Genomic DNA, 25345 nt, shown 5'->3' with positions numbered 1-25345 from the left:
CGGCCCTCCTGCAGATGTTGGCCTACAATTCCCATAATTCCTGGCTATTGGCTGCTGTGGATGAGAATTATGGGAGTTGTAGTCCAAAAACAGCTGGGGGGCCTAAGTTGAGCAGGCCTGCTTTCAACCCAGGACTAGCCTCACTATGATTGCCATCTGCTGCCATGATTACAGAAGGGCAGGGTGAGTGTGGAGAATAGGTTGAACTACTATAAGCTTTCTTCAGTCACATCATATTAGGCACCAAAAGGTTTCTTACGCCAAATGAGGCCAATAATTGCAAACACTCAGACTGCAATTACTCTAACTACTCTTGGTATCATAATAGCTGAAGTGAACACATTGGGCTGACCCATTGAGATAGTGTCCACTGATTGCCTATACTTGGATTGAACTGACCAGACAAAAGCCCTATTCATACAATGAAGTTATTCTCACAAGTGAGCAAAACCAGGCTAAGGGAGCCTAGCCTAGTTTTGCTCAGTTGTGAGTAGGGATCTGCAAATTGATTTAGGTACAAATCGATTTGGACCCGAATCTTACTGATTCAGGCAATTTGAAGGCAGAACAAATTACCCCTATGGTCCATTGGCTAGATTTGGGTCCAAATCAAATAGCACCAGATTTGATTTGAATCGATTCGAGATGTGGATCCCTCCCATTAATTTCCCCAGATTCCCAGCTTTCACTTTTTAAAAAAAGCTAAGCTCTAGCCCTTGTAGAAGTGGAGTTATGGAGCAAAATGTGTGGTCACTATTTTTCAAGTGTTTGCATTCTTTGGTGTATAATAACTTTTCCTCAATGAATCCCTGTGAGGATTCATTACACACCTTCATTTCTTCAATTCATTTTGACTATCTTTGGACAGTGCCAACTGTCAACTGCCATGTGCCAATGACACCCCCCTCCCTTCCACAAGGTAGTGGAGTACTACTCAGTTTATGTTCTAGGAATTTTTCGGGTGTTTAGACTCTTTGGTATCTAATAATCTTTCCTCATAAATGAACCACTATGAGGAGTCATTATTTATTTATTTATTTGATTTATATACCGCCCTTCCGAAATGGCTCAGGGCGGTTTACAATTAAAACAAGCCTCTAAAACAATAAAAAGCTAAAACAAATTAAAAACAATATAGCAACAATTAATTTAAAAACATTTTAATACAGCAATTAAACAGTTTACAGTAATTAAAAGCCCCAAAATTGGGTTAGAATTTAAAAACCCTGGAAAGCCAGGCCAAAGAAATACATTTTAAGGGCTCTCCTGAAGGCTAATAGATAATTCAAATTATGGATTTCCACAGGGAGTGCATTCCACAGCCCCGGAGCAGCTATAGAGAAGGCCCGCCTCTGAGTCGCCACCAGATGAGCTGGTGGTAACTGGAGACGAACCTCCTCAGATGACCTTAATGTGTGGTGGGGATCACGCAGAAGAAGGCGCTCTCTGAGGCGCCTTCACATCACACATTACATATCATTACATTCACATTACACATTCACATTACACATTACACATGTGAAGGCGCTCTCTGAGGCGCCTTCACATTACACATCAAAGAGTCTAAACACCTCAAAAATTCCTAAAATATAATGTGGCTCGTGGTTTGGGGGGGTAGTTGGCACATGGGATGCCACTAATTCCCCACCCCAACCCACAAAGCAGTGGGGTCAAAATTAACAGTAGAAATGAAGGTGTTTAATAAAGACATCAAAGAATCTAAACACTGCAAAAAAAAAAAATCCTTAAAAATAACCTGAGCACCCCAGTGTGTGTGTGGAGGGGGGCGTAGTTGTCACATGGCAGTTGACAGTTGGCACTATCCAATGACAGTCAAAATGAACAGAATAAATGAAGGTGTATAATGAATCCTCATGGGGATTCATTATGAGGAAAGGTTATTAGACACCAAAGAATCTAAACACTTCAATTTCCCTTATAAAAAGGAAACTGAGTACCCCATTGCCTTTCAGGAGGGGGAGGTGTAGTTGGCATATGGCAGTTGACACTGTCCAATGACGGTCAAGATTAACAGAAGAAATGAATTACTCCCCAGTTGCAGAGGAGTAACAGCAGGAGAGAGGGCATGCCCTCAACTCCTGCCTGTGGCTTTCAGCGGCATCTGGTGAGCCACTTTGCGAAACGGGATGTTGGACTAGATGGGCCTTGGGCCTGATCCAGCAGGGATGTTCTTATGAAGGTGTGCAATGAATCCTCATAGGGATTCATTATGAGGAAAAGTTATTATACAGCAAAGAATCCAAACACTTGAAAAATAGTGGCCACACATTTTGCTCCATAACTCCACTTCTACAAGGGCTAGAGCTTAGCTTAAAAAAAAAAAAGAGCTGAGGATCCATGTCAGGGTTAGGATAGGGCGACTTTTGATCCATGTCAGGGTTAAGATAGGGCGACCCAATATTTCCTAGGGTGGAAATATACAAAATCAGCAACAACTAAAGAAAATCATTTAAAAAAATCAACCAAGTGCCCCACTGCATTCAAATTTGGATGGTAGGTGGCAACCATGGGCACCTACCCACCAGCCACCACCACATTTGGTGCCCCTAGGACCTTTATAAGTGGTCCAAACCGATCAGAATCTGAATTGAATCAAATCTGGGGTGATTCAGGGGGACAGATTCAGACACAAAACAAATCAGGAGTGAATCGATTTGGGCACAAATCGAATCTAAAAATTGATTTGTGCACATCCTTACTCGTGAGAACCAGTGGGCTCAAGGGCGAGCCCAGTGGCTCCATGGCAGCAAGACTGCCTACATGTCCACCCTTGTAAACATGGTTAAACGAAGTTGCTCGCAGCCGCAGCAGGCACACTTGCGGGGAGGGAGGGGGATCCCAGAAATGCACCACACACTTGTGTGGTGCATTACTGGGGCTCCAGGGGTGGGCCCCACATAACGGTGCTTCTCTGTGCCTGACCCCTGGAGCTGCCGGGTGAGCTGTAGCCAGGCATGGGAGCGCCAGAGACAAACCACCACTCATCTGGGCAGGTGATCCACCCAGCCAGAGCCCAAAGGAGGATCGTCGGGCTTCCTCTCTGCCAAAGAGGGTAGCCCTTCCCACTTGATAGTGGTAAGAGCTTCATTATGTTTAACATGTGTACAAATATACCATGTACACAGGTATAATTCTTCACATGTTATGTTGAACATTGGTATAGCAGTACATTTTCTAAGGGGCCTATACCCAGGTTCATTTTTGAAATGAATATAGGTACAGATTCCCACAAAAACAGGACTGACAGCATAATGTCTGAATAGGGCTAAAAAGTGATTCTTATCTCTCGAATGCTTTTGTATTATCTGATCACTGTTCATCTAGTCTGCCATGATAAAGGTTCTCTATTTACATCAGAATACTCTTAGAATCAGAAATTTCCTTCCAGAAGGAAGGAAGGAACCAAGACTTTCATTCATTTCAGTGGAATATGCTTCTAAGTAAGCCCTTAGTAGTCCTACAGAAACACTAACAGTCCCATCCTTTCCTTTTTCTCACATGCAGAGGAGCTCAGAAGGGGAGGAGTGATTTTTTGTTGGGCCGTGGAACTGCTCGGTGAAGAGCTGCTTAGGTGGAAGGGCACCAAAGGCAGGCAGATGAAGCTGCAGGCTGTATTGTCTAGAGGTGTGCAAACTGGTTTGACTAGAACCGCGGTCTGAGTCAAAGGCATCCGAGTTGGAACTAGACTCCCCCCCTCCCACAAAGGGAGTGCCAGTTCGAGTTTGAACCAGACAGGCCCCAATTCAAACACAACTGGTCCAGACCAGTTCAGGGTAGTGCATGTAAAGGGCAATCCACCGAGGATTCCTCTTTGCAAGCAAAGGGGGATTCCTAAAGGGTGGGGGATGAGAGAGAAACTTACCTCCCTACTGGTGGCTGGATGGTGGTTGGAGGGGCTCCTCTAAACCCACTCCCCCTGCCGGCCTCCCCAATTCAAGACTCTGTGAGGTAACTGCAGAGCGTGCAGTGTGCAAGAGCACCTAGCTATCTATTCTAATGGCCTCCGCACATGCACAGAGGCCAGCAGCACGCTCTGCAGTTACTGTACAGAGGCCCGAAGTGGGCCGCAGACACTGGCCCAGGCTGCTATTGGTGAGGATGGAGGGGAGTTTAGAGGAGTCCCCATTGCTGCTGTCCTGCCATTAGCAGAAAGGTAAATTCCCCTCTCACCACATCCTGCCCTGTGGGAATCTCCCTTTGCTTGGAAAAGGGAATCCCCAGTGGATCCTCAGTAGTCTATTTACTACTAAGTACATTTGGGCATAATCCAAACAAGCACTTTCATCTCTTCATAGGGAAGACAAATTCCGAATGCTTTTTAAGCAGAGATCCTCCACTTCTGTTTATACCTGAAGCAGGGGCGGAGCCACCATTGGAAAAATGGGTTCAAAGAACCCGGGCCACTTGTGGCTTCAGACGTGGGGAGCATTATTTCGCTCCCAAATGGGGCCGTGTGGCCCTGTTTGAGACCGAAATTGGCCTGCACTGCATTCGCAGCACAGCCAGGGTGACTCTCCCTGCCTTTTAAAAGCAGGGAGAGCCACTCCTGGCCTTGCTGCCAAGGCATCAGGATTGATCTCCCTCCCATACAGGGTCACGCAGCCCCGTTTGGGAGGGAGATCAACCATTGGCAGTGTGGCCAGAATGGCTCTCCCTGTCTTTAAAGGCAGGGAGAGTTGCTCTGGCCCACACTGTCCTACACAGTGCAGGCTGATCTCCCTCCCAAATGGGGTCATGCAGCCCCATTTGTGAGGGAGACCACACCCCCACATCTGACGTCAGATGCAGGGGCAGGGCTAGCCGGTCCCCTGCATCTGACCTCAGAAGCAGTGGGTGGGGGAAAGGGGCCGTGGCTCTGGATCTGTTGATCAGGTAAGTCTTGGTCTAATCTAGTCAGGTCTGATCTAGCAAGGATCAAGGACTGAGGTCCAGTCTGCTGAGAACAGGAGTTGGCACACTCCCAGGCTGAGCTGGGCGTCCACACAGAAGAATGAGATGTCACTTCAACAACAGCCCAGACTGAGTCATTGTATAGTATAGTACAGACTCAGGACTTCTGTTTCAGGCTCCTCCCCTATCTGCCAGGAACAGAAGAGGCTTAAAGGGACCAGGCACTATTCCACAGGTGTCAGCTCCTACTGCAGGTGTATTTGTGTGTATGTGACTAAACTGTAGAGGGTTGAGACTCAAGAGAGCCCTTGTATTTGGAGAATAAGGACAATGGTATATCTTTGGGATGTGGCAGAGGTGGTGGCTCCATGGGGTTTGGGGCCCGCTCCATTGCCTCATCCCCTGAATTCTCACTGGGCCCCATTTACACGTAACGGCAAACTGCAGGTAGCTGAAACTGGCAATAATTTTTGTAACTGTGAATCGTATCACAGACATTCGTCCAACCGTAGCCCAGCAACCTCCAGTTTCAGGGCGGGGGAGCCACTCCCTCTTGCTGGTCTGCCAAGGCTGTAACCCAGCAAGCTCCATAATGTTTGCATTATCAGACAGTGGGCAAGGTGTTAAAAAAGAGGCAGGGTGGCAGCCATTGGCCATGATCTTCAAGTGCAGGGTTTCTCAACGTGTGGGTCCCCAGATGTTGTTGGAGTTCAACACCCATAATCCCCAGCATGGAGCATGGAGATAGGGGGTGTGGCAAGTGCTCCGAGAGGCAGCCAGCTAGAAGTGCTGCTGGCATGGAGTGGGCATGTTCCTGAGCCACCCTCTCTATAATTTTGGTTCCAGACACAGCACTAAACTGCAGTTATGGTAGCGTTTGCATTCAGACAAAATGCTGCTGCCTTCAAACCTCAGGGTAGAACAGCAAAACTCACTACAAACTGAAGGTTCAAACTGGAGTTTAGTGAGAGAAACCACAGGTTGCTTTTGCTGTGAATCCTCAGTTTCACACATTTGGATATTCACAGATTCCAGCCTCTGCCCTGTTCCACTCCAGTTTGGTGTTACATTCAAATGGGGTCCCCTATCTACCCTCGCACTGGTTGCTGCAAGGACAAGTTCATGAAAGGAGCCAATCACATGCTGGGAAAGAGGAAGGGAACTTGGAAGGGTCAAAAATTGATTCCATACAAGCTGAAGGTAGGAGGAAGGTAGGCCAAGTCAACTGCTTAGTAGGAGAAGAACAGGAAAAGAGTAGAAGTGAATACTGCCTTGAAGGGAAGCATGGGCACCTGCACAAAGAGGGGAGAGCAAATGAAATATTTATTTTATTTATTTATTGTTGCATTTATATACCGCCTTTCATTAAAAGACAACCCCATGGCGGTTTACAAAAGTTAAAAATACAATAAAAGACAATAAAAATATTAAGCTAAAAATATATATAAAAGCAGACCAAATTTAAAATTTATAAAATACTAGCATAAAAACAATACATCAGGTAAAAACACACAGAAGCAGCAGTAAAAACGATTATGTAAAAGCCTGGATTAAAAGACAAGTTTTAACAAGCTTTCTAAAAGCCGTGATGGAGTCCGAGGAGCGAATGGCCACTGGGAGAGCATTCCAAAGTCTGGGAGCAGCAACAGAGAAGGCCCTGTCCCGATTGCACAACAGCCGGGCCTCTCTCATTGTCGGCACCCGGAGCATGGCCCCCTCAGATGTCCTCGTCAAGCGGGCAGCAACCCTTGGGAGTAGGCAGTACCTCAAATACCCCGGGCCCAAACCGTTAAGGACTTTAAAGGTCAAAACCAGCACCTTGAATTGGACCCGGAAACAAACCGGCAGCCAGTGCAAATCTTTCAGAATGGGCATGATGTGATCCCAATGGGCAGCTCTGGATAAAACCCTAGCTGCCTTGTTTTGCACTAGCTGCAGTTTTCGGATATTCTTCAAGGGCAGCCCCGCATAGTGCACGTTACAGTAATCCAGCCGCGACATGACTAGGGCACGGGTAACCGTGGCCAGATCTGCCTTCTCGAGAAAGGGACGCAGCTGGCACACTAGCCGAAGCCGTGCAAAGGCACCCCTGGCCACTGCCTCCACCTGAGCCTCCAAAAGCAGAGCTGGGTCCAGTAGTACCCCCAAGCTGTGTACTTGCTCCTCCAAGGGGAGTGCAACCCCATCCAGAACCGGTAAAATCTCCTCATCCCGATTGGCTCTCCTACTGACCAACAGTACCTCCGTCTTATCTGGATTCATACCTCCGTCTTATCTGTTTATTAGCCCACATCCAACCCATCACGGCCTCCAGCCCCCGATTCAAGACATCCACCGCCTCCCTAGGATCAGATGACAAGGAGAGATAGAGCTGAGTTTCATCCGCATATTGCTGACAACTCAGTCCAAGTCCCCAGATGACCTCTCCCAGCGGCTTCATGTAAATGTTAAACGGCATGGGGGACAAAATCGAACCCTGAGGACAAAACAGGCCAATGGCCACGGGGCTGAGCAGTGGTCCCCCAGCAACACCTTCTGGACCTTCCCCCCAAGAAAGGAACGGAGCCACTCCAACACAGTACCTCCAATTCCCATACTCAAGAGGCGGTCCAGAAGGATACCATGGTCAATGGTATCGAACGTCGCCGAGAGGTCCAGCAGAACCAACAGGGACGCAGTCCCCCTGTCTAGTTCCCGGCGTAGGTCATCCACTAGAGCGACCAAGGCAGTCTTATTCCCATGCCCGGGGCGGAAGCCAGATTGAAAAGGGTCCAGATAATCCGTATCATCCAAGACCCTCTGCAGCTGGGATGCCACCACACGCTCCATCACCTTGTCCAAAAAGGGAAGGTTAGACACAGGTCTATAGTTATCCAGGTTCAACCCAAAAGGATTTTATAACCCCCTTCAGCACTCCCCCTGAGAGTAACCAGAGAGCAGCAGCGAAACCAAATGAAGGAAAATAAAAGGCTCACAAAGCAATTAGTCAATGGATTAAGTCCCCTGAATTGAAACTAGGTACCCCCCAATAACACTAACTGAGTAATAAGTGGAAGGAAAAGACAAAACAAGGAATGAAACAGGCAAAGAACACAGAACAAGGAATTAGGAACAATGCAAGAAAGTACAGACAAGGCAAACTGGGACACAGAAATGGTTGACATTCAAGAGCACACTATCAGCAGCCAACGAAGTTGCAAAGAGAGACTGTTGAATATATATGGCTCAAGAGAACCAGCAATCAGGCTTCCCTGAGTCAGCACTTTGGCTTTCTTTCTTGGGATCTCCTACACCTGCGTGACTCCCACTGAGCCTGCCTCTTGAGACGTTGTCTCAAGACAGGTGAAGTGCCAGGCTCTTCCCCATCAGAGATCATGTCTGGCAGCTGTTGCGAATCCTCAGCTCCAGAGTCTGGTTTCTCTGCCAAATCCTGTGGCTGTGCCTCTGAGCCAGACATCCCCAAACTGCGGCCCTCCAGATGTTGCTGAACTACAACTTCCAGCATACCCAGCCACAAAAAATTGTGTCTAGGGATGCTTGGAGTTGTAGTTCAGCAACATCTGGAGGGCTGCAGTTTGGGGATGCCTGCTCTAAGCCCTCACTAGCTGGTAAATCGTTCTACTCTGAGTCTTCCGAGTCAGAAGTCTGAGCCATGACACCCTCACTGCAACGCATAAAAAATGAGGCAAGCCTCCTAATATGGGAAAATAAAGCTACTTTCCTACAACACATTTACAAACTTGTAGGGCAAAAACGCATCAATAAAATCCAAAACAAGTCAAGGGAAATATGAACGGCACCCTGTTGACAGCGCAGCAACTGCGATGTCAAAGCACAGGCAATATGGAAGGGTACTTAGCCGGCACGTTGCAAATCTATTGCAGCATGTAATCTGGAAAACACCCTGGAGCAAGATATAAGTTGCTGCAACGCACATGGCATCTCTTACAAAAGTCTCTTAAAATGGTTTGTTGCTGTTATTCAAGAAAATCCAGCAGTCCTCAGAAAAGTGTGGGATTTCTTGGGAAATATAGTCTTTTCAAAATCCTCTTTGCAGTTGTGGAAGCCTGTGAAGATACCACATTTTCCAAGAAACCCTGCACCTTTCCCGGGAATACTCTGTTTTTAAAAAGAAAACAAGATTATTTTTTTCCTTGATTCCTTCCAGAATTTTTGAAAGAGGAGTTGTGTGAACTGCTGGTCCCTTGCTGCTGGGAGTTTCTTGCTTCTCCCTTACCCAGTAAGGTAAGTAGTGGGAAGGGGAGGAGGCTTTGGAGGCCAAATCAGTTCTGAATCAAGTCAGCCATATCCAGCTTTCATTCAGCATCAACTGACCTGAACAAGATGGCAGTTCAGTTTGGGCCAGTTCAATTTAGAACAAGTTCTGCCTCCAAAGTTTTGTACAGCCCTACTCTTTGCCTTGTTAGAAAGGATCAGATCTGCAATTGCAATTTTTAATTTGAATCTAGCAATTTTGTGTAACAAATACTTTAAAGCCAAGGCAAGCACATACCTCGATTGCTGTATCATGAAGTAATGCGAGTTTTGCTAGAGGACTTCTGGCGTGTTTAACTGTAGCTACAGGAGCTAAGGAAAAGGATAACTTGATTTTTGCAGCCAGCTGATGATTCGTGGAAAAAGCTATAAAAGCTGGGGACAGGGGGTGGTAGAAGAAGAGTTAAAGTAAGTATGTATCTTGTAAAAGGGAGTGGATTTTTTTATTTTTTTCTGAGGGGTGAGGGGAGAATTCCAAACCTGTTTCCCCCAGGCAAGCAGAACCTCCATTTCGCTCTGCAGATCCAATACACATGAGTAATGCAGCCATGATTTCCATTTTATAATTTGGGAGCTGGGCCATCTAAGGATCAAAAGAGCTATCCCAGCATGTATTGCTCGGGCTGGAGACATCCATTACAGTACCAGTCATCCTCCAATTGGCCATGAAGGGGCCGGAGAAAGGCCCAGCCCTATTGAATCAATTGCTAGAAAAAGACCATAGAATGGACTTTTGAGTGTCATCTCAAATTAGGCCCAAAACCTAATTTCAGATTGGCTGTTTCTCCTGTTATTTTTTTAAAACACACACACAAAACAAGCTTTCAACATATGCCAAAGCAGACACAAAGCCAAAACACGTTCATTTATCAACACATTTTAAAATGCATTTTGTTTTGAAATCCAAGATGTTTTCACATTAATAAGTGATTTAAGTTCTTTCCCCCTCCCCACCATCCACCCATATTTTGGATGAGATTATATTGGAAGCTTTATATTAAGTATCAGCATGGCTTTAGCTCAGTAAAATTATCATTTAAGAGTTAACTGCAGAGTGATTTTATATATATAGGTGGTGACCTTAAGGCTACTTACTTGAAAGTAAATAAATACATCTAAATAAACTAGATAGTCTTCTGAGCAAACACTTTTATGCCAGAGCCACCAGTTTGTCAAGTCTGTGGACTTAATCCCTCCAAAAAAGGGTTGTTCTTGTTCACTTCTTGATCTGGCCAGGTTCCAGTTTTGAGTGTTTCCCTTGATGGTGTTGCGCTCCCCTTGAAAGAGCAGGATCGTGATTTGGGGGTTATCCTGGACTCATGGCTCCTGTTGGAACAGCAGGCGGAAGCCGTGGCTAGGGAAGTCTTTGCACAGCTTTGTCTGGTGTGCCAACTGTGGCCTTACCTTGTTCAGCAGGCCCTGGCAACCGTGACTCATGCCCTCATCGCCTCTCATTTGGACTACTGCAATGCCCTCTACCTGGGGTTGCATTTGAAGATGACTCAAGAGGTTCGGCTGGCCCCAAATGCTGCGGCCCAGCTGCTCTATTTTGTCAGGCTTTTAGTTTATAACATGTGTCTGGGGGGGGGGTTCTTTTTATTTTTTATTTCTCCCCCACCCCTTCTTCTCTTGTCTTCGTTGTTGTTTTAATTTATGTAAACCACCTCGAGTCTAAGGAAGTCAGGTGGTAAATAAATTTGCTAAACAAACAAACAAACAAACATACCAATAGTGGTTCCTTGTGAATGTCCAATATAATACACTTGTTGCTGGCCAGTTTTTTGCACAATAAAATCTGTTGTTGCAGGAAGATCGTATTTAGCCATCTGATCATAGCTGCAAACAAAAACATCATTTTAAGCTCAATATATGTAGATGCTAAAGAATGTGTCACATCTGTAACATAGCAGTTTCTGTTCTCCTTGCTGAAATAAGTAGGGATGTGCAGTCAGTCACTGATCACATGATACCCAGCTCAACAATACCACCTTGTACAACTTTTGAATACCTTATTTTTATATTGGCTGAAATCCAGACTAACGAATATGGCAAATATTTATATACTGTATCACTTTTCAACAGGAGTCCCCAAAGCAGTTTACATCGATATAAATAAATAAAATGGCTCCATGTCCCCAATGGGTTCACAATCTAAAAAAAGAAACATAAGATAGACACCAGCAACAGCCATTGGAGGGATGCTGTGCTGTGGATGGATAGGGCCACTTGCTCTCCCACTGCTAAATAAAAAGATTCACCACTTCTAAAAGGTGCCTCTTTGCTCAGTTAGCAGAAGAAGCACCAACACAGAGCTGGTAATGCTGTACTGGTCCTGGTGTTGTTATGTCCCTGAGGGCTTAAAATAAGTCTGAGTGCTGTGCAACTCTCAGGGATATATTTTAGGGAGGCACAGTAGGATCAGAGGAAAGGGGAGATCAGTGAAATTCACCCCTCTCTCCTAGGACCAATGAAGTATGCAGCTGGTCATCCAGACCAGCTTTGCTTTAGAGGGGATGTCAGTCTGCATTTATTTATTTTATTTTATTTTATTTTAATTGTTAAATTTATACCCCGCCTTTCATTAAGAAAATCCCAAAGTGGATCACAATACAATTTAAAAACAAGATTATAAAAAAGACACATTAAAACACTGAGCTAAAAAATATAAAGACAAATCTGATTTTTTAAAATAATTAAGGCACAAGCATTAAAACAGTACAAAATACAAGAAGCAGCAGTGGAGACAATCATATAAAAGCTGGGTAAAAAGCCATGATTTGACATGCTTTCTAAGAACTGTGATGAGACTGAGGAGCGGATACCCACCGGGAGAGCATTCCAGAGTCTGAGGGCAGCAACAGAGAAGGCCCTGTCCCAAGTACACAACAACCTAGCCTCCCTCATAGTCGGCACCTGGAGCAGAGCCTCCCTCAGATGACCTCATCAAGTGGGCAGCAACCCTTGGGAGAAGCGGTCCCTCAGGTATCCCAGGCCCAAATCATTAAGGGTTTTAAAGGTCAAAAACAGCACCTTGAATTGGACCTGGGAACGAACTGGTAGCCAGTGCAACTCTTTCAGAATGGGTGTGATGTGCTCCCACCGGGCAGCTCCAGATAAAACCCTAGCTGCCACGTTTTGCACTAGTTGTAGTTTCCGGATATTCTTCAAGCACAGCCCCACGTAGAGCGTGTTACAGTAATCCAGCTGTGGCGCGACTAAGGCATGGGTTTCTATCACCTTTCATCTTCATGTATGATCTGCATGCATGATTTATTCCTGTCATGTAATAACCTTATTTATTTTATTACAATACTATGTAAGACATATTATGTCTCTGACAAAACTTTTGAACACTGGGCTCTGTACATCTGCATTTATTCATATATAAGTATATTAAAACCAAATTTATTTCCACTAATCTTATAAAGCATTTTAATTGTCAGCATTACATTTGAAATTCCTGGCATTCCCCAGGCCCTGCACCTCAGTGGTTGCTGGGTTATCTGGCCCTAAATCCTGCCCGAGGGATGTGTGACATCCCCCTCAGAAATGTTGCTCGTCTCACTGACATTATTTTGCCTTACATTAAAACCATCAGGTATTTGGCTCCGAGGAATTTTCATATTTTCTTGGAGCAAATTATCCACAAGACCCTTCTGCTTTTAAAAAAAATAAATCAATAATTTATTTGATTTTTCCACAACATATCACACACACACACACACACACACACACACACACACACACACACAGGAGCTTCCATCACATCATTAGAGCAAGTATCAATTGCAATGCCAAAGTCTTGACTGTAACTTAATCGTTCTCCCCCAGTAAAATCATACAAAAGTCAGCTCTAGGGCATTTTAAAAACATTTTTGTTACCATTCAAAAGCCTGATACAAATCCGTTTTATAAAATGTTTTTAGGTAAATAAGAAGAGGGTCCCACTCCCTAAGACCCTTCTGCTTTAACTCATGTTCTCTCACACCCACTTCCTGGCTGCAACTAAACTACAACTGTAGCACTCCCATCTGCTTAAACCAAAGGCTACCCTCATCTCTTATGAAATGAAGGGCAGGCCCCTGATTTTTAGAGCACCACCCAGCACTAGGGATGTGCATGAACTGTTTCAGCGGTCCTCTTATGGATCGCCAAACCAGTCCGAAGGTCCAGTGGTTCGGATGGGGCAGCATGGGTTTTACCATTAAGGAGCAGGGAGGGTGCTCTTACACACACACACACACACACACACACACACACACACACACACACAGAGTCCACATTTCCCCTGCCAGCACTGTGCCCAAAACTGCTGTGCAGGCAGAGTACCTTCTTGCTTCCCCGGTCAGTGACCGGGGCGACAAGAAGCTAGGCTGCCACCCTGCACAGAGATTTTGGGCACAGCACCAGCGGGGAAAATGTGGGGGGTGGGTAAGGGCATTCTCCCTGCTCCTTAAAGGTAACACACCCACCCCACCGCCGAACCATCCAAACCACCAGACCTTGAACATCCCTACCCAGCACACCTGGGGCAACACTTACTTCTCACTCCAAGTCCTGGGTGCCACTTAGAGTTAAGTCCAAGGTACCTCTCACCTCTGGTTGGTTCCATGATCTATCATTCTAAGCACAGTAATAGGATATTTAAGAATCTGGTATCTTTATCATGACCTGAACATTAATTTACCCAAACTATATGGGGGTAACTGAAGTCACCCATTACATTTTGACTTTTGGGTGCTTCCTTGATTTTTCTCCAACTTTCTCTCCATTTTTCTCAAGAAGCAGATAGTATGTTTCCAATAATACATTTTTTTAAAGGCCTGGTATTACTACAGACATTCTGTGGAGATAATTGGTCCTCCTAAGTTTTCCAGCTTGTTGGATTCTGTACCCTCTTTAACATACAGAACTACACCACCATTATAGCTGTGTCAGTAAACATTCAGAAACATACTTTCTTTAATATTTGCTAATCTTAGTCCATACCTAACTCACATAGGAATGGACCAATATTTTACGTGTAACCAGGCGCAGAGCCTGGCTGCTGGTGGCCCGTGTGTGGCCGCAGCAGTGGCCCCGCTGACCCCACCCCCCGCATCTGACGTCAGGCGCGGGGAGCTTGGTCTGGCTCCCAAACGGAGCCTTGAGGCTCTGTTCAGGAGTTGGAGTTCAACTCCCGAAGGGGCCGCGCAGCCCCTGCTTGGGAGCTAAACCAGCACCTCCTCATCTGACGTCAGATGCAGGGAGTGTGTCGGGGCCACGAGGCACGGCTCCTGATTGGGTGCAGCCTGGGTTCTTTGAATCCATTGGCCCAATGGTGGCTCTGCCCCTGCATGTAACCATATGAGTGTAGCCACCTTTTGGAGCACAAGAACAGATGGGGGGGTTAGACCTTTGGGGTTACCATTGTGTGGATTCTGAGGTAAGAACTAAACTGAGCGAAGAGAAGGGAACAAGAAAAAAACATTTAAATTCTAGATCAAGAGGAGTGAGAGAAGGAATCCAAGCAAGAAAGCAAGACAAGCAGACAGATTGGACAAGCAGGAATACCACATCAGCTCTCTTCAGGAGAAGAGTGGTGATTCTCTTTATTTAGGAGGGGGAGAGTAACTGGCCCTATCCGTCCCCAGCACAGCATCCCTCCAATGGCAGTTGCTGGTGTCTATCTTAAGTTTCTGTTTTAGATTGTGAGCTCTTTGGGGACAGGGAACTATTTTATTTTCTCTCTCTCTCTCTCTCTCTCTCTGTAAACCACTTTGGGATTTTTGTTGAAAAGTGGTATATAAATATTGGTCGTAGTTGTAGTAGTGAGGGACACGTATATTGTTGGACTCTGAGGGTTTTCCACTGTCTGTGTGGGTAAGGAATTTGTTGGAAACTATATACATGCTGGAATCATTTGTATCATTTCTTCCCTTCTCCCTTCCTTTTGAATAAACCTCGGTTCTGGGGATATAGATTTGAACATAGCTCACCTGATTTCCACCCTTACCCCTAACAGAATTAGAGCAGGGTGGGACTGCATCACACTCGTCTGGGGTTTCACTGTATTATTCTGTTGTATTTGATCTAGTAATCTTTTTATGTTTTGTTCTTTCGAAATTTGTCCCAGTGGGGATCCTGTAGAGAGTAGATGTGGGGGGAGTCCGGAAGGAAAAGGAGAAGGAGAAAATGGAGTTGTTTCTGAATAAACCTTTAGTTAAATCTAGTAAAAATTACTTTGTGATTATTAGGGAAGCAGCTATAAAACCTGTTCCTCACCCCTCCCACACCTAATTGTTCCTCACCCCTCCCACACCTAATTGTTCCTCACCCCTCCCACGCCCTACCATCTCATTCACAACTACCTGTAGAGAGATGCTGAATGGGAAGGTGAGAGTTACATACATACATTGGTTTTGCAAAAATAGGCTACCTAAATTTCCAGAATGTTGATCCTCTGGGTGAGAGAGAGAGGTGTTTTCTAGCCCAGGTGTTCCCCTGGCTGTTTCCCAGCCAAACATCATAACCAGCATCTGCTAGTATGAAACCCAGGCTATTATCAGGAGGATTTGGGATCCAGTTAGCAGCATCTGCAAGCAAACCATGCTGCAGAAAAACTACTTGCTTTGGACCTGCAAGAAAGATGGATTGAACAATCTATATTATTTTTTTATATTGTATTAAATTTAAAAGTGAAAAATAAATATTATGTATTCTATATACAAATATAATAAAATGCATACATATATTGTAAGTTTGTTACATATTATATTAAAGCACGGTTTATATTATTAAAACCACTAGAAGCAAATATAGCAGAATTAATCTGCCCCCTTAGCAGTGCAACCATCAAAACCTTGTGTCTTGATCTCACTTTCTGTGCCCTCAACATGCAAGGAGAAGGAGGAGGTGATTGGCATGGCTCCTGGGAGTAAAGAGTACCACCAGCTCCCAGGCCAGAGGAGCCCAGCAAGAATACACCAGAGACCAGAAGCCAGGCTTCTGGTAAAGCAAGAGTGTCGGGACCCAGCTAACGAGCAAATCCAGTGCAGAACAGAACTTGATAGAGGGAGCTGATATTTTAAATGTAGCCAGTCTGTTTTGCCTAATCTAAATGGATCTACCAGCCAAGACACTGACACTCCCAAGAGCTGCTTCAAATATTACTTATTATTTTACCCTAAAGCTGGGCCATTGTTGCATTTCTGTCATTTTGAACTTTTTTAAAAGTAGCAGCCACAGGGGACCTTGATCCTAGTCCTTCAAATATCGCATGATACATACTTTCCATATAGTGTTGTGTTGTTTTTTTAATCAAAGTTTGCATTTGATCTGGATATCTCCAGAGTAAGTACTGGAACCCTTATTGCCTGAAGTTAGGAAAAAATGCATTCTATACAATACACATATTAATGCTTTTGCAACGTGAACATCTGGTTCAGAATGACAACCTATATAGAGCTGAAACTTTATAACTTTATATGTGTTAGACTAAATTTTTAAAATTTAGTGAGCGACAGCATTCATGTGTGAAAGCTGAGAACCCCATAAGAATTGTGTAAATGTGAAAAGCAATTGTTTAAAATATTAATACTAATCTTGTCAACATTCACTTAAGTACATTCAAAAGAAAAGGAAGCAGATTTTTGGAGATCATACAATACAGCTGGAATTGTCAGCATGCATATGCAAATGATGACATTCATATTTTTAAAAATATATAACTCACAATAACATGTAGCACTCATCGTAGGTCTGATTTTTGAGATGTGGCCTGCATTTGCTCATATGTTTTCTCTAGAACTAATGAAATGCTTGTCATTCTTTGGAACTTTAAAATAATAGTAATAGTTCAAAAATCACCATCTAAATATTCATTCAACAGTTTGAAGAATCAATTTTCTGCTGGAAAGCATTCTTCTTTCTTTAAAATATCACAAATTTCTGAAGGAAATCTAGCTAAATAAGAATGTAAGAAACTAAGAAACCCATACTTTTACTTTGATTGTTCACTCTGCCGTGTGGAATTCTGAATACGGTAAGAATATAGCCATCAGCTGTCACAATGGTGTGTTTCTCACAGGGGTACCTCCAGTACATAATGAGTTCTTCCTGCACAAGAAAGTCACCATTTTACATTAAATTCCTTTAAAACAAGTATTCTGGGACATACTCACTGGAACAGCTCAGAGCAGACTGGAGTAAAAGTGAAACCTAGATAGGAGCATGTTAGTGAGTGTTCGAACTACAGGGAAGGAGAACTTCTACCTAACAGAAAGAATATTTTCCTTCTGTTGTAGTCCCCTTAGCTACAGCTTTTAGAAGGGTCCGGAACGCTTTCCAGACTAGCTGCTCATTAGCGGCAAAATGCCTTCTTTCTGGCAAGTCTTATTCGGAATATAAACAGCAGTGGGAGCAGTCTCATAGCAACTAACAACCTGACAAAACAGCAACTTTTCCATGCCTGATATACAACGTCCTAGCTCCATTTTGCAGCGATTAAATTCGAAACAAAACATTGAAAATGTGAACGGCATCCTGCTGTCTGAATAGGGATTGCAATGTCAGGATGCAGGAAGTGTGGAAGGACACTTCCAAAATACATCCTGACCCCATTGTAGGATCTAATATGGAAAATACACAGGAGGAACATCATTTGGCTAAATTGGAGGGAACTTCAGAGTAGAACTTGTGGATTTCATTAAGGGTCCCCTACCCTTTCCCTATAATTTGAGCACTACGAATGAGAGATTCTCCTTTTGTTCATGCCTTTGTCTTATTCTTCACTTTCCCCATATCCCTTCCCTTTGATACTGAAGCCATAGAGACTGCAATATGAAGGGTTCTTAGCCCTTTTCCCTTATACAGATTTCCTCCTGGTAATCAGTTCCCAGGCTGCTTTTACTTTGATTGTATATAATCAGCATGAGAGGAAATGGCTAAGAGGGCCTCTCCACCTGCGTTGGTCTCCTCCATTAAATTCCAGCCTCAGCAGCTGCGAAGTAGAAGTAGAAGTAGAGTTATCTCTTAAAAAAAATGTCATGTCCAACAGAACAACACAAATCGTTCCTTGTTCTGTGTGGAATGGTATGGAATGAAAAACTGGTCAGCAGCTAGAAATGGCCTTGTGGAAGAAAACCCTGTCTTTAGCCTGCAACTCTGCATTTTTGTCTTAGGAAAGTTTGCCCAATTGAACATTACTTACAACATTCTTGGAAGCTTCTGGATTAGTCATTCCACCATGAACAATTCCTTGAACTGATACAGAGCCATAAAGCAAACACATGAAAATAACTGGAGCCAGCCACATTGTCGGTTTGTCTGTAATACAATCATATCAGCACACATATTTAATTTATTTGCAGTGACAAAGTTGAACATTACTCATATTCTATACAACTAATTCTCAAGATAGCCAGCAAATGTTAATTAAATCTACCTACCTACCTACCTACCAACCATTCATATTTGTACACAAACCCAAACCTCTGTCTCTGGGAGGTTTACAACATAAAACTAGTTAAAACAGAAATGAAAACCTTAAAATGATATAGAACTACAAGTCTAGTTAAAAGCTTGGGTGAAAAAAGTGTGTCTTTAGAGATTTCTTTCAAGTTGTCAGAGATGGAGAGGCTCTTATTACAGCAGGGAACACATTCCAAAATCTCATGGTGGCAACAGAGAAGGCCCATCTCTATGCAGCCAAAACGAACTGTTGGCAACTCCAATGAACCTCTCCAGATGATATTAATTGGTGATGGGGCTCATAATTTATTCATCAAATTTGTATATCTCCCCAAATCTTTGGTCATCTCTGCCACCATAGCCACTTTTTAACAGAGTTTATTCCCTCCCCCGCCCACTGGTGTGGGCAAAATTCCAGGAAAACTGTTCTCATTCACCAATGGAAAAATATAAAAACCCCTCCACGTACAGCTTCCTCGTAGTGGGAAAACCTGGTAGGTTGCTGAACAATTACCATTGAGGCATGTTTGCACCAGTGTAAAACCCCTTTTTCCTGAGTTAAAAATCCACTCAGAGGCAGGTAAAATCCAAAGAACAAAAAGATAGAAAATGTATTCAAAATACTACAGACTGCTTTAATCTGAGGCTTTCTCAGCTTTTAGTTACAGGTAACATAAACACTCAGTACTTGCAAGAATACTTTCAACAAGCACTCCAGCTGGTATTTGGAGTGGCACACTTTAAAAATTGTGGTTACTCAGTTGCAAAGATAATTCAAAAAGCACCCACATTGCAAGGAACCTTTAAAAGCACCTTTACAGGATACAGAGACTTCTACAGAGCACTGGTTGGATAAAAGGGCTCAGGTTCAGTTCCTCTTAGTTACAATACAGATAAAAACACTATACCACATATAAGGATTTGCAAAAGCACAAAATCAAAAGAAATCTAATGCAGGCTACCTAATACAAAGTTCCCTGGCTAAACCTTTCCCCGAAGCCAAAGCCCTTGGCTTCCTTCTCCCTTGAACTCACCCCAAACTCCAGGAGATAATTCAAGTTTTCTGCAAACCTGTCTCTAAAGGATCTGCAGATGTCCTTCCATGAGAGAAGTCTCAAGGCTGGCTGTTGGCCATGAGGCAGCCAGACTTCGTGGCTGGGGCTCACAAAGCCTGTTCCCAATCTCCTCTCATTGTCCTCCTGGCTATTTCTGAGAACAAAAGACCCCCTTCACTTACTGCCGCCAGATACTCTAGGTCCCAGTCACCATGTGCTGAGCAGCTGATCCCTAGAGGTCACTGCCTGACAGACAGGACAGGGTTCGCTTCTGGTTCACTCTTTAGGGGAGGGGAGGGCTGATCATCACATATTGCAATAAGAGGTTCTGAGCAGGCAAGGGCACATGTACTCATGTTTTCCATACAGAAGTCTTCCCTAATCAAAGAAGCAGCAGTCTGTTGCAATTAGCATGGTGGTTATTTTCCCCCACAAAGCAGTAAGTGGCAGCAGATGAAAATAAAGGGCCTATTTCATTTGCTCTCTCCTCTTTGTGCAGCTGCCCATGCTTCCCTTCAATGCAGTATTCACTTCTACTCTTTTCCTGTTCTTCTCCTACTAAGCAGTTGACTTGGCCTTTCTTCCTCCTACCTTCAGCTTGTATGGAATCAATTTTTGACCCTTCCAAGTTTCCTTCCTCTCCTTTTTCCCAGCATGTGATTGGCTCCTGTCATGAACTTGACCCTGCAGCCACCATTGCCAGGGTAGATAAGGGCCCCATTCTCATGTAACACCAAACAGGAGTGGATAGGCAGAGGCAGGAATCCGTGTATGTCCAAATGTGTGAAACTGAGGATTCACAGCAAAAGCGACCTGCGGTTTCTCTCACTAAACTCCAATTTGAACCTTCAGTTTGTAGTGAGTTTTGCTGTTCCACCCTGAGGTTTGAAGGCAGCAGCATTTTGTCTGAATGCAGACGCTGCCATAACCGCAGTTTAGTGCTGTGTCTGGAACCAAAATTATAGAGAGGGTGGCCCAGGAACATGCCCACTCCATGCCAGCAGCACTTCTAGCTGGCTGCCTCTCGGAGCACTTGCCACACCCCCTATCTCCATGCTCCTCAAGCTGTTGCCCAGCAACAGGGACACCGCCTTCTCCCATCCCAGGACTCTAAGCCTGTCAAGGGGAAAAGTCATAGTTCGGGATGTCAGCTGTGCTTTGCGTCTCCTGTTCCCTGCCCCCACTCTGGCCACCAGAAGATAAAGGGGATGAGAAGAAGGGCACTAAGTGTTTTGGGTACCACAAATAAATTGATAAAATAGTATGTTTACAAGCACATACGTTTGAGGTGGCACCATAAACCGGGGAACCCTATTAGATTGCTGCAAAGATTATACATGGCATGGCAACGATACCTGGTGTCGGCTTTAAAAGGCAACCCTCCCCAGGGATTCTTGAATGTCTCTGCTCTGTTTTTTGTACAATGAGGTTGGAGAAGGGGGCCCTTGGGTAGAAGCATGCAGTCTCGGGTGTTTCTCATGAGAAGAACTGTCCAGCAGGAGCAGCATTGCTTTCAGTCACAGGAGAGATTCCTCTTGTGTGGTGATGATGGATGCTGCTCCAGACCACTCTCTCATTAGAGTGAAAGGCCATGGAGAGACCCATGCACTAGTCATGAGAAGAAACATCCCGGGGTACACAGGGATGAGGCTGGATGGTTGCTAATGTGTGACGATGCCCCTTCTCCCAAGGACTGCTCTCTCATGATAGTGAAAGGCCATGGAGACATACATGTGGGCCTGATGGCAGCTGCCGCTCAGCCTGGTTGCTCGACACAAGCAAGCTATGGGGGTGCCAGCAACACCTTTCCCTGTCTTGGCGACTGCTGCAAAGAAGCAGTCCCTCTGCTAGTCCAATCGTCCACTGGCACACACCCATGTTTGTTTTTTGCCTGGTATGGCCACACTACTTTCCTGGGATTGCTGATAGTCAGGGCTCCCCTCTCCCACGATTCCCTGTGACGGCCAATCTGTATATGTCACAACACCAGTCCAAACCTACGAAATTTGAGTGAGAGTAAAGATCTATCCTTGATCGTGGTGCTTCCCTGTTCTGCCCACCTGGTACCGCCAGGACACGGGTTGCCTGGAGAGGAGAGGGTCATGGTGTAAAAGTTCTAATATTGACCAGAGAGAACAGGGGGGCGGGACACAACTGTGGCCCCCTTGATTTGGATGGCCTATCTAGTGAGAGCTCAGTCCAACAAGGGGCTGAAGCTTACTGAGTCTCTGGTCCTCCTCAGTGGACTGGGTTGCCAATCCCTGGTTGGCAAGCCAACACAGGGGCAGGAATGTGCTTGGTTGTTCCTGGTCTGCTTTGCTGGGGTCTGCCATTGCAAGACCGTTCTTGGCCACAGTGAACCACACCCCAGGATCCTTTGCCCTCTTTCATATACATGTTCCATTCTAGGAAGACATCATGACTGCTTCCTGGAGTAACAGAAAAACTGCCCCTCTGCATCAGTGATCCCTATAACAGGGATTCCCAGATGTTGTTGACTACAACTCCCATAATCCTCAACCAAAGGCCACTGCAGCTGGGGGTGATGGGAATTGTAGTCAACAACATCTGGGAATCCCTGTTACAGGGAACCCTGCCCTGCATCGCCCTGTTGTCAGTAACTGTGCTTGTGCAGACTGTTCTGCTGCGGTGGTCTTACAAGGGTGGCGGTGCAATTGCTGTCAGAAGGGTTTTTAATGCCATTTAAAGGGATTTAAATGCCCTTTCCCTAGCGAGGATGGGCACTCCATTCTGAAAAGGCATGAGTGTGCTTGGCACACCCCCTTGAAGGTCGTGGCTGATGGCTGCCACCCTGCCTCTGTTCTAACACCTTGCCACAGTCTGGTGATGCCTTGGCGGACCAGGAAGAGGGAGCGGCTCCCCCGCCCTGAAACTGGAGGTTGCTGGGCTATGGCTGGATGAATGTTTGCAATGCTATTCACAGTTAAAAAATTAATGTCAGTTTCAGCTACCCGCGGTTTGCCGTTATATGTAAATGGGGCCCAGTGAGAATTCAGGAGATAAGGCAGTGGAGTGGTCCCCAAACCCCAGGGAGCCACCACCTCCGCCACATCCCAAAGATATACCATTGTCTTTATTTTCCAAACACAAGGGCTCTCTTGAGTTTCAACACACAAACACGTCTGCCGTAGGAGCCGACACCTGCGGAATAGTGCCTGGTCCCTTTAAGCCTCTTCTGTTCCTGGGAGATAGGGGAGGAGCCTGAAACAGAAGTCCTGGGTCTGTACTATACTATACAGTGACTCAGTCTGGGCTCATTGAAGTGACATCTCATTCTTCTGTGTGGACGCCCAGCTCAGCCTGGAAGTGTGCCAACTCCTGTTCTCAGCAGACTGGACCTCAGTCCTTGATCCTTGCTAGATCAGACCTGACTAGATTAGACTAAGACTTGACCTGATCTGACCTGATCAACAGAAATAGACAAGACCAGATATGCCTTGTTGTACACTAATCGTTGGACTCCTTGTCCTGGTCCTCACCCTGAGCAAGACAGCTCCTTGCTTCCTCATTCCCTCAGCTTCCCCAGTAGTTAGCATCTAGATCCAGAACTTCTTGCATTCCTTCAGGGCTGGGGTCATGCCAGCCATGCCCAAGTTCCAGAACTTCAGGTCAGTGGTGGAGGGAGGCTGGCAGCAGCCCATTTTTGGCTGCCAGCGTGGCCCCTTGGCCCCGACCACTGTGTCTGAGGTCAGATGCAGGGTGCCGGCTAGCCCTGCCCCCTCATCTGATGTCAGATGCTGGGTTATGGTCTCCCTCCCTCACAGTGTGGGCCAGAGTGACTCTCCCTGCTTTTAAAGACAGGGAGAGCCATTCCGGCCACACTGCCAATGCAGCACGGGTCAATCTCCCTCCCAAACGTGGCTGCATGGCCCCATTTGGAAGGGAGATCAGCCCTACTCCGTTGGCAGCGAGGACAGGAGCGGCTCTCCCTGCCTTTAAAAGGCAGGCTGTGCTCTGGCTGTGTTGCCAATGCAGTGCGGGCCAATTTTGGTCCCAAATTGGGCTACACAGCACCATTTGGAAGCAAAATAATGCTCCCCACATCTTGATGCCAGACGCGGGGTGTGTGTCTGGGGCTGTGAAGCTCAGCCCCCCGGGGGGTGGAGCCCAGGTTCGTTGAACCCATTCGCCCAAAGGTGGCTCCGCCCCTGCTTCAGATATAATCAGAAGTGGAAGATCTCTACTTAAAAAGTTTTTGGAATTTGTCTTCACAATGCAATCAAGGAGATGAAAGTGCTTGTTTGGATTATGCCCAAATTTACTTATTAGTAAATAGACTACCAAGGATCCACCGAGGATTCCCCTTTACAAGCAAAGGGGGATTCCCAAAGGCCAGGAGTGGGTAAGAGGGAAATTTACCTTCCTGCTAATGCCAATAGCAGCCTGGGCCAGTGGCTGCATCCCAGTTCAGACCTCTGTACCGTAACTGCAGAGCGTGCAGCAGGCCTCCATGCATGCCCAGAGGCCATTAGAATATATAGCCAGGTGCTCTTGCACAATGCACGCTCCGCAGTTACCTCACAGAGGCCTGAATCGGGCTGCTGCCACTGGCCCAGGGTGCTATTGGGGAGGCCGGGAGGGGGCTTAGAGGAGCCCCTGCCACCACCGTCCAGCCACCAGTAGGAAGGTAAGTTTGCCTCTCACCCCCGCTTTAGGAATCCCCCTTTGCTTGCAAAGAGGAATCCTTGGTGGATTGCCCTTTACAAGCATTACTCTGAACTGGTCTGGACCAGGCAAGATTGTTTTTCTGAACCATATGTTTATCCTTTGGAAGTTGAAAGCTGCCTTAAAATCACTAAGCTCCCTTAAACTTAAACGTGCCCATCTAGCTCAAGATTGTCTATATTGACTGCAATGACTCTCCAGGTTCTAAGCCCAGGGCTTCCCTGCACCCTTCCGGGAGATTCCAGGGCCTGAATCGGGCAGCTTCTGTATGTCCCTTTCCCCTGAGTGATACCCCTGTCCCTTATAATACTTGGCTTGACTGGTGAGGGAGGAAAGCATCTAAAGGGAACCATTGTATCTTTCAGAGTCGCTTTGATGTGTGTGCATCACATGCCCCAGCTGGAACATCTGTACATAATGTGATCCATTGGAAGCAGTAGATACTCTGAAACAAAATACAACCATGAGCCAATATTCTGCTGAAGATGCTTATATTAGGGGTGAGGCCAGGCACACGTGGATGTTGAGGTGTGGCCAGCAAATGTGGCCCACTTCCTCCCTCCACGTATTGAGTTGCCAGTAGTTCTTAGAACTTATCACAACCTTGTGTGTAATTCTCCTCAGTTTCAGAACTTTTACCTTGTAGTAATGCAGGGCGCTTGTGGGAGGTGGGTGGGGTGAGAAGAGGAAGGCACTTTAAAAAAAATCACAAACCTGAAGCTAGTTTATGGAACTAGTAGAACAGTTCTTTGGATCCTAGCCATAATGTTATGACCTGCAAGACAGAGTGATGGAGCAACTTGTGCTGTCACTGCTGCAGACCCAGAAGCAGCAGTGCTATTGTAGAGAACTGGCAAACCGTCATCTTTAGGCTTGCAGGTCATGTTGGCGAACCCCCCGAACAGTCGGGGAATGTTTGGCCTGGGGTCGGACCAAACAGGGGATGGTTCGGTTTGAGCCCAGACCAT

At 45.6% G+C, this 25345-nt stretch overlaps 2 protein-coding genes across 2 annotated transcripts in view; both read right to left on the bottom strand.

Moving 5' to 3' along the window:
• The window catches only part of LOC128351473 (lipase member M-like), an 80313-nt gene extending 70760 nt beyond the window's left edge, over window positions 1–9553 (bottom strand). The window contains exon 1 of the mRNA XM_053311050.1: window positions 9425–9553. The gene's annotated coding sequence lies outside the window, so the exon portion shown is untranslated. The remainder of the gene's footprint in view (window positions 1–9424) is intronic.
• LOC128351476 (lipase member K-like) overlaps window positions 1–25345 on the bottom strand; it is a gene marked incomplete at its 3' end in the record, with an annotated part of 121786 nt that overhangs the window by 29779 nt on the left and 66662 nt on the right. Inside the window, exons 4-8 of the mRNA XM_053311055.1 lie at window positions 18377–18492; window positions 17160–17283; window positions 15605–15803; window positions 10913–11022; window positions 9453–9561 (exon numbers count right to left, since the gene is read on the bottom strand). Of these exons, the coding sequence (XP_053167030.1) occupies window positions 9453–9561; window positions 10913–11022; window positions 15605–15803; window positions 17160–17283; window positions 18377–18481 (647 nt within the window). The remainder of the gene's footprint in view (window positions 1–9452; window positions 9562–10912; window positions 11023–15604; window positions 15804–17159; window positions 17284–18376; window positions 18493–25345) is intronic.

Source organism: Hemicordylus capensis, chromosome 3, assembly GCF_027244095.1.
Source record: "Hemicordylus capensis ecotype Gifberg chromosome 3, rHemCap1.1.pri, whole genome shotgun sequence".
Taxonomy (NCBI): domain Eukaryota; kingdom Metazoa; phylum Chordata; class Lepidosauria; order Squamata; family Cordylidae; genus Hemicordylus; species Hemicordylus capensis.
The sequence above is the reverse complement of the archived record's forward strand: the minus strand, read 5'-3'. Positions and strand labels throughout refer to the sequence as shown.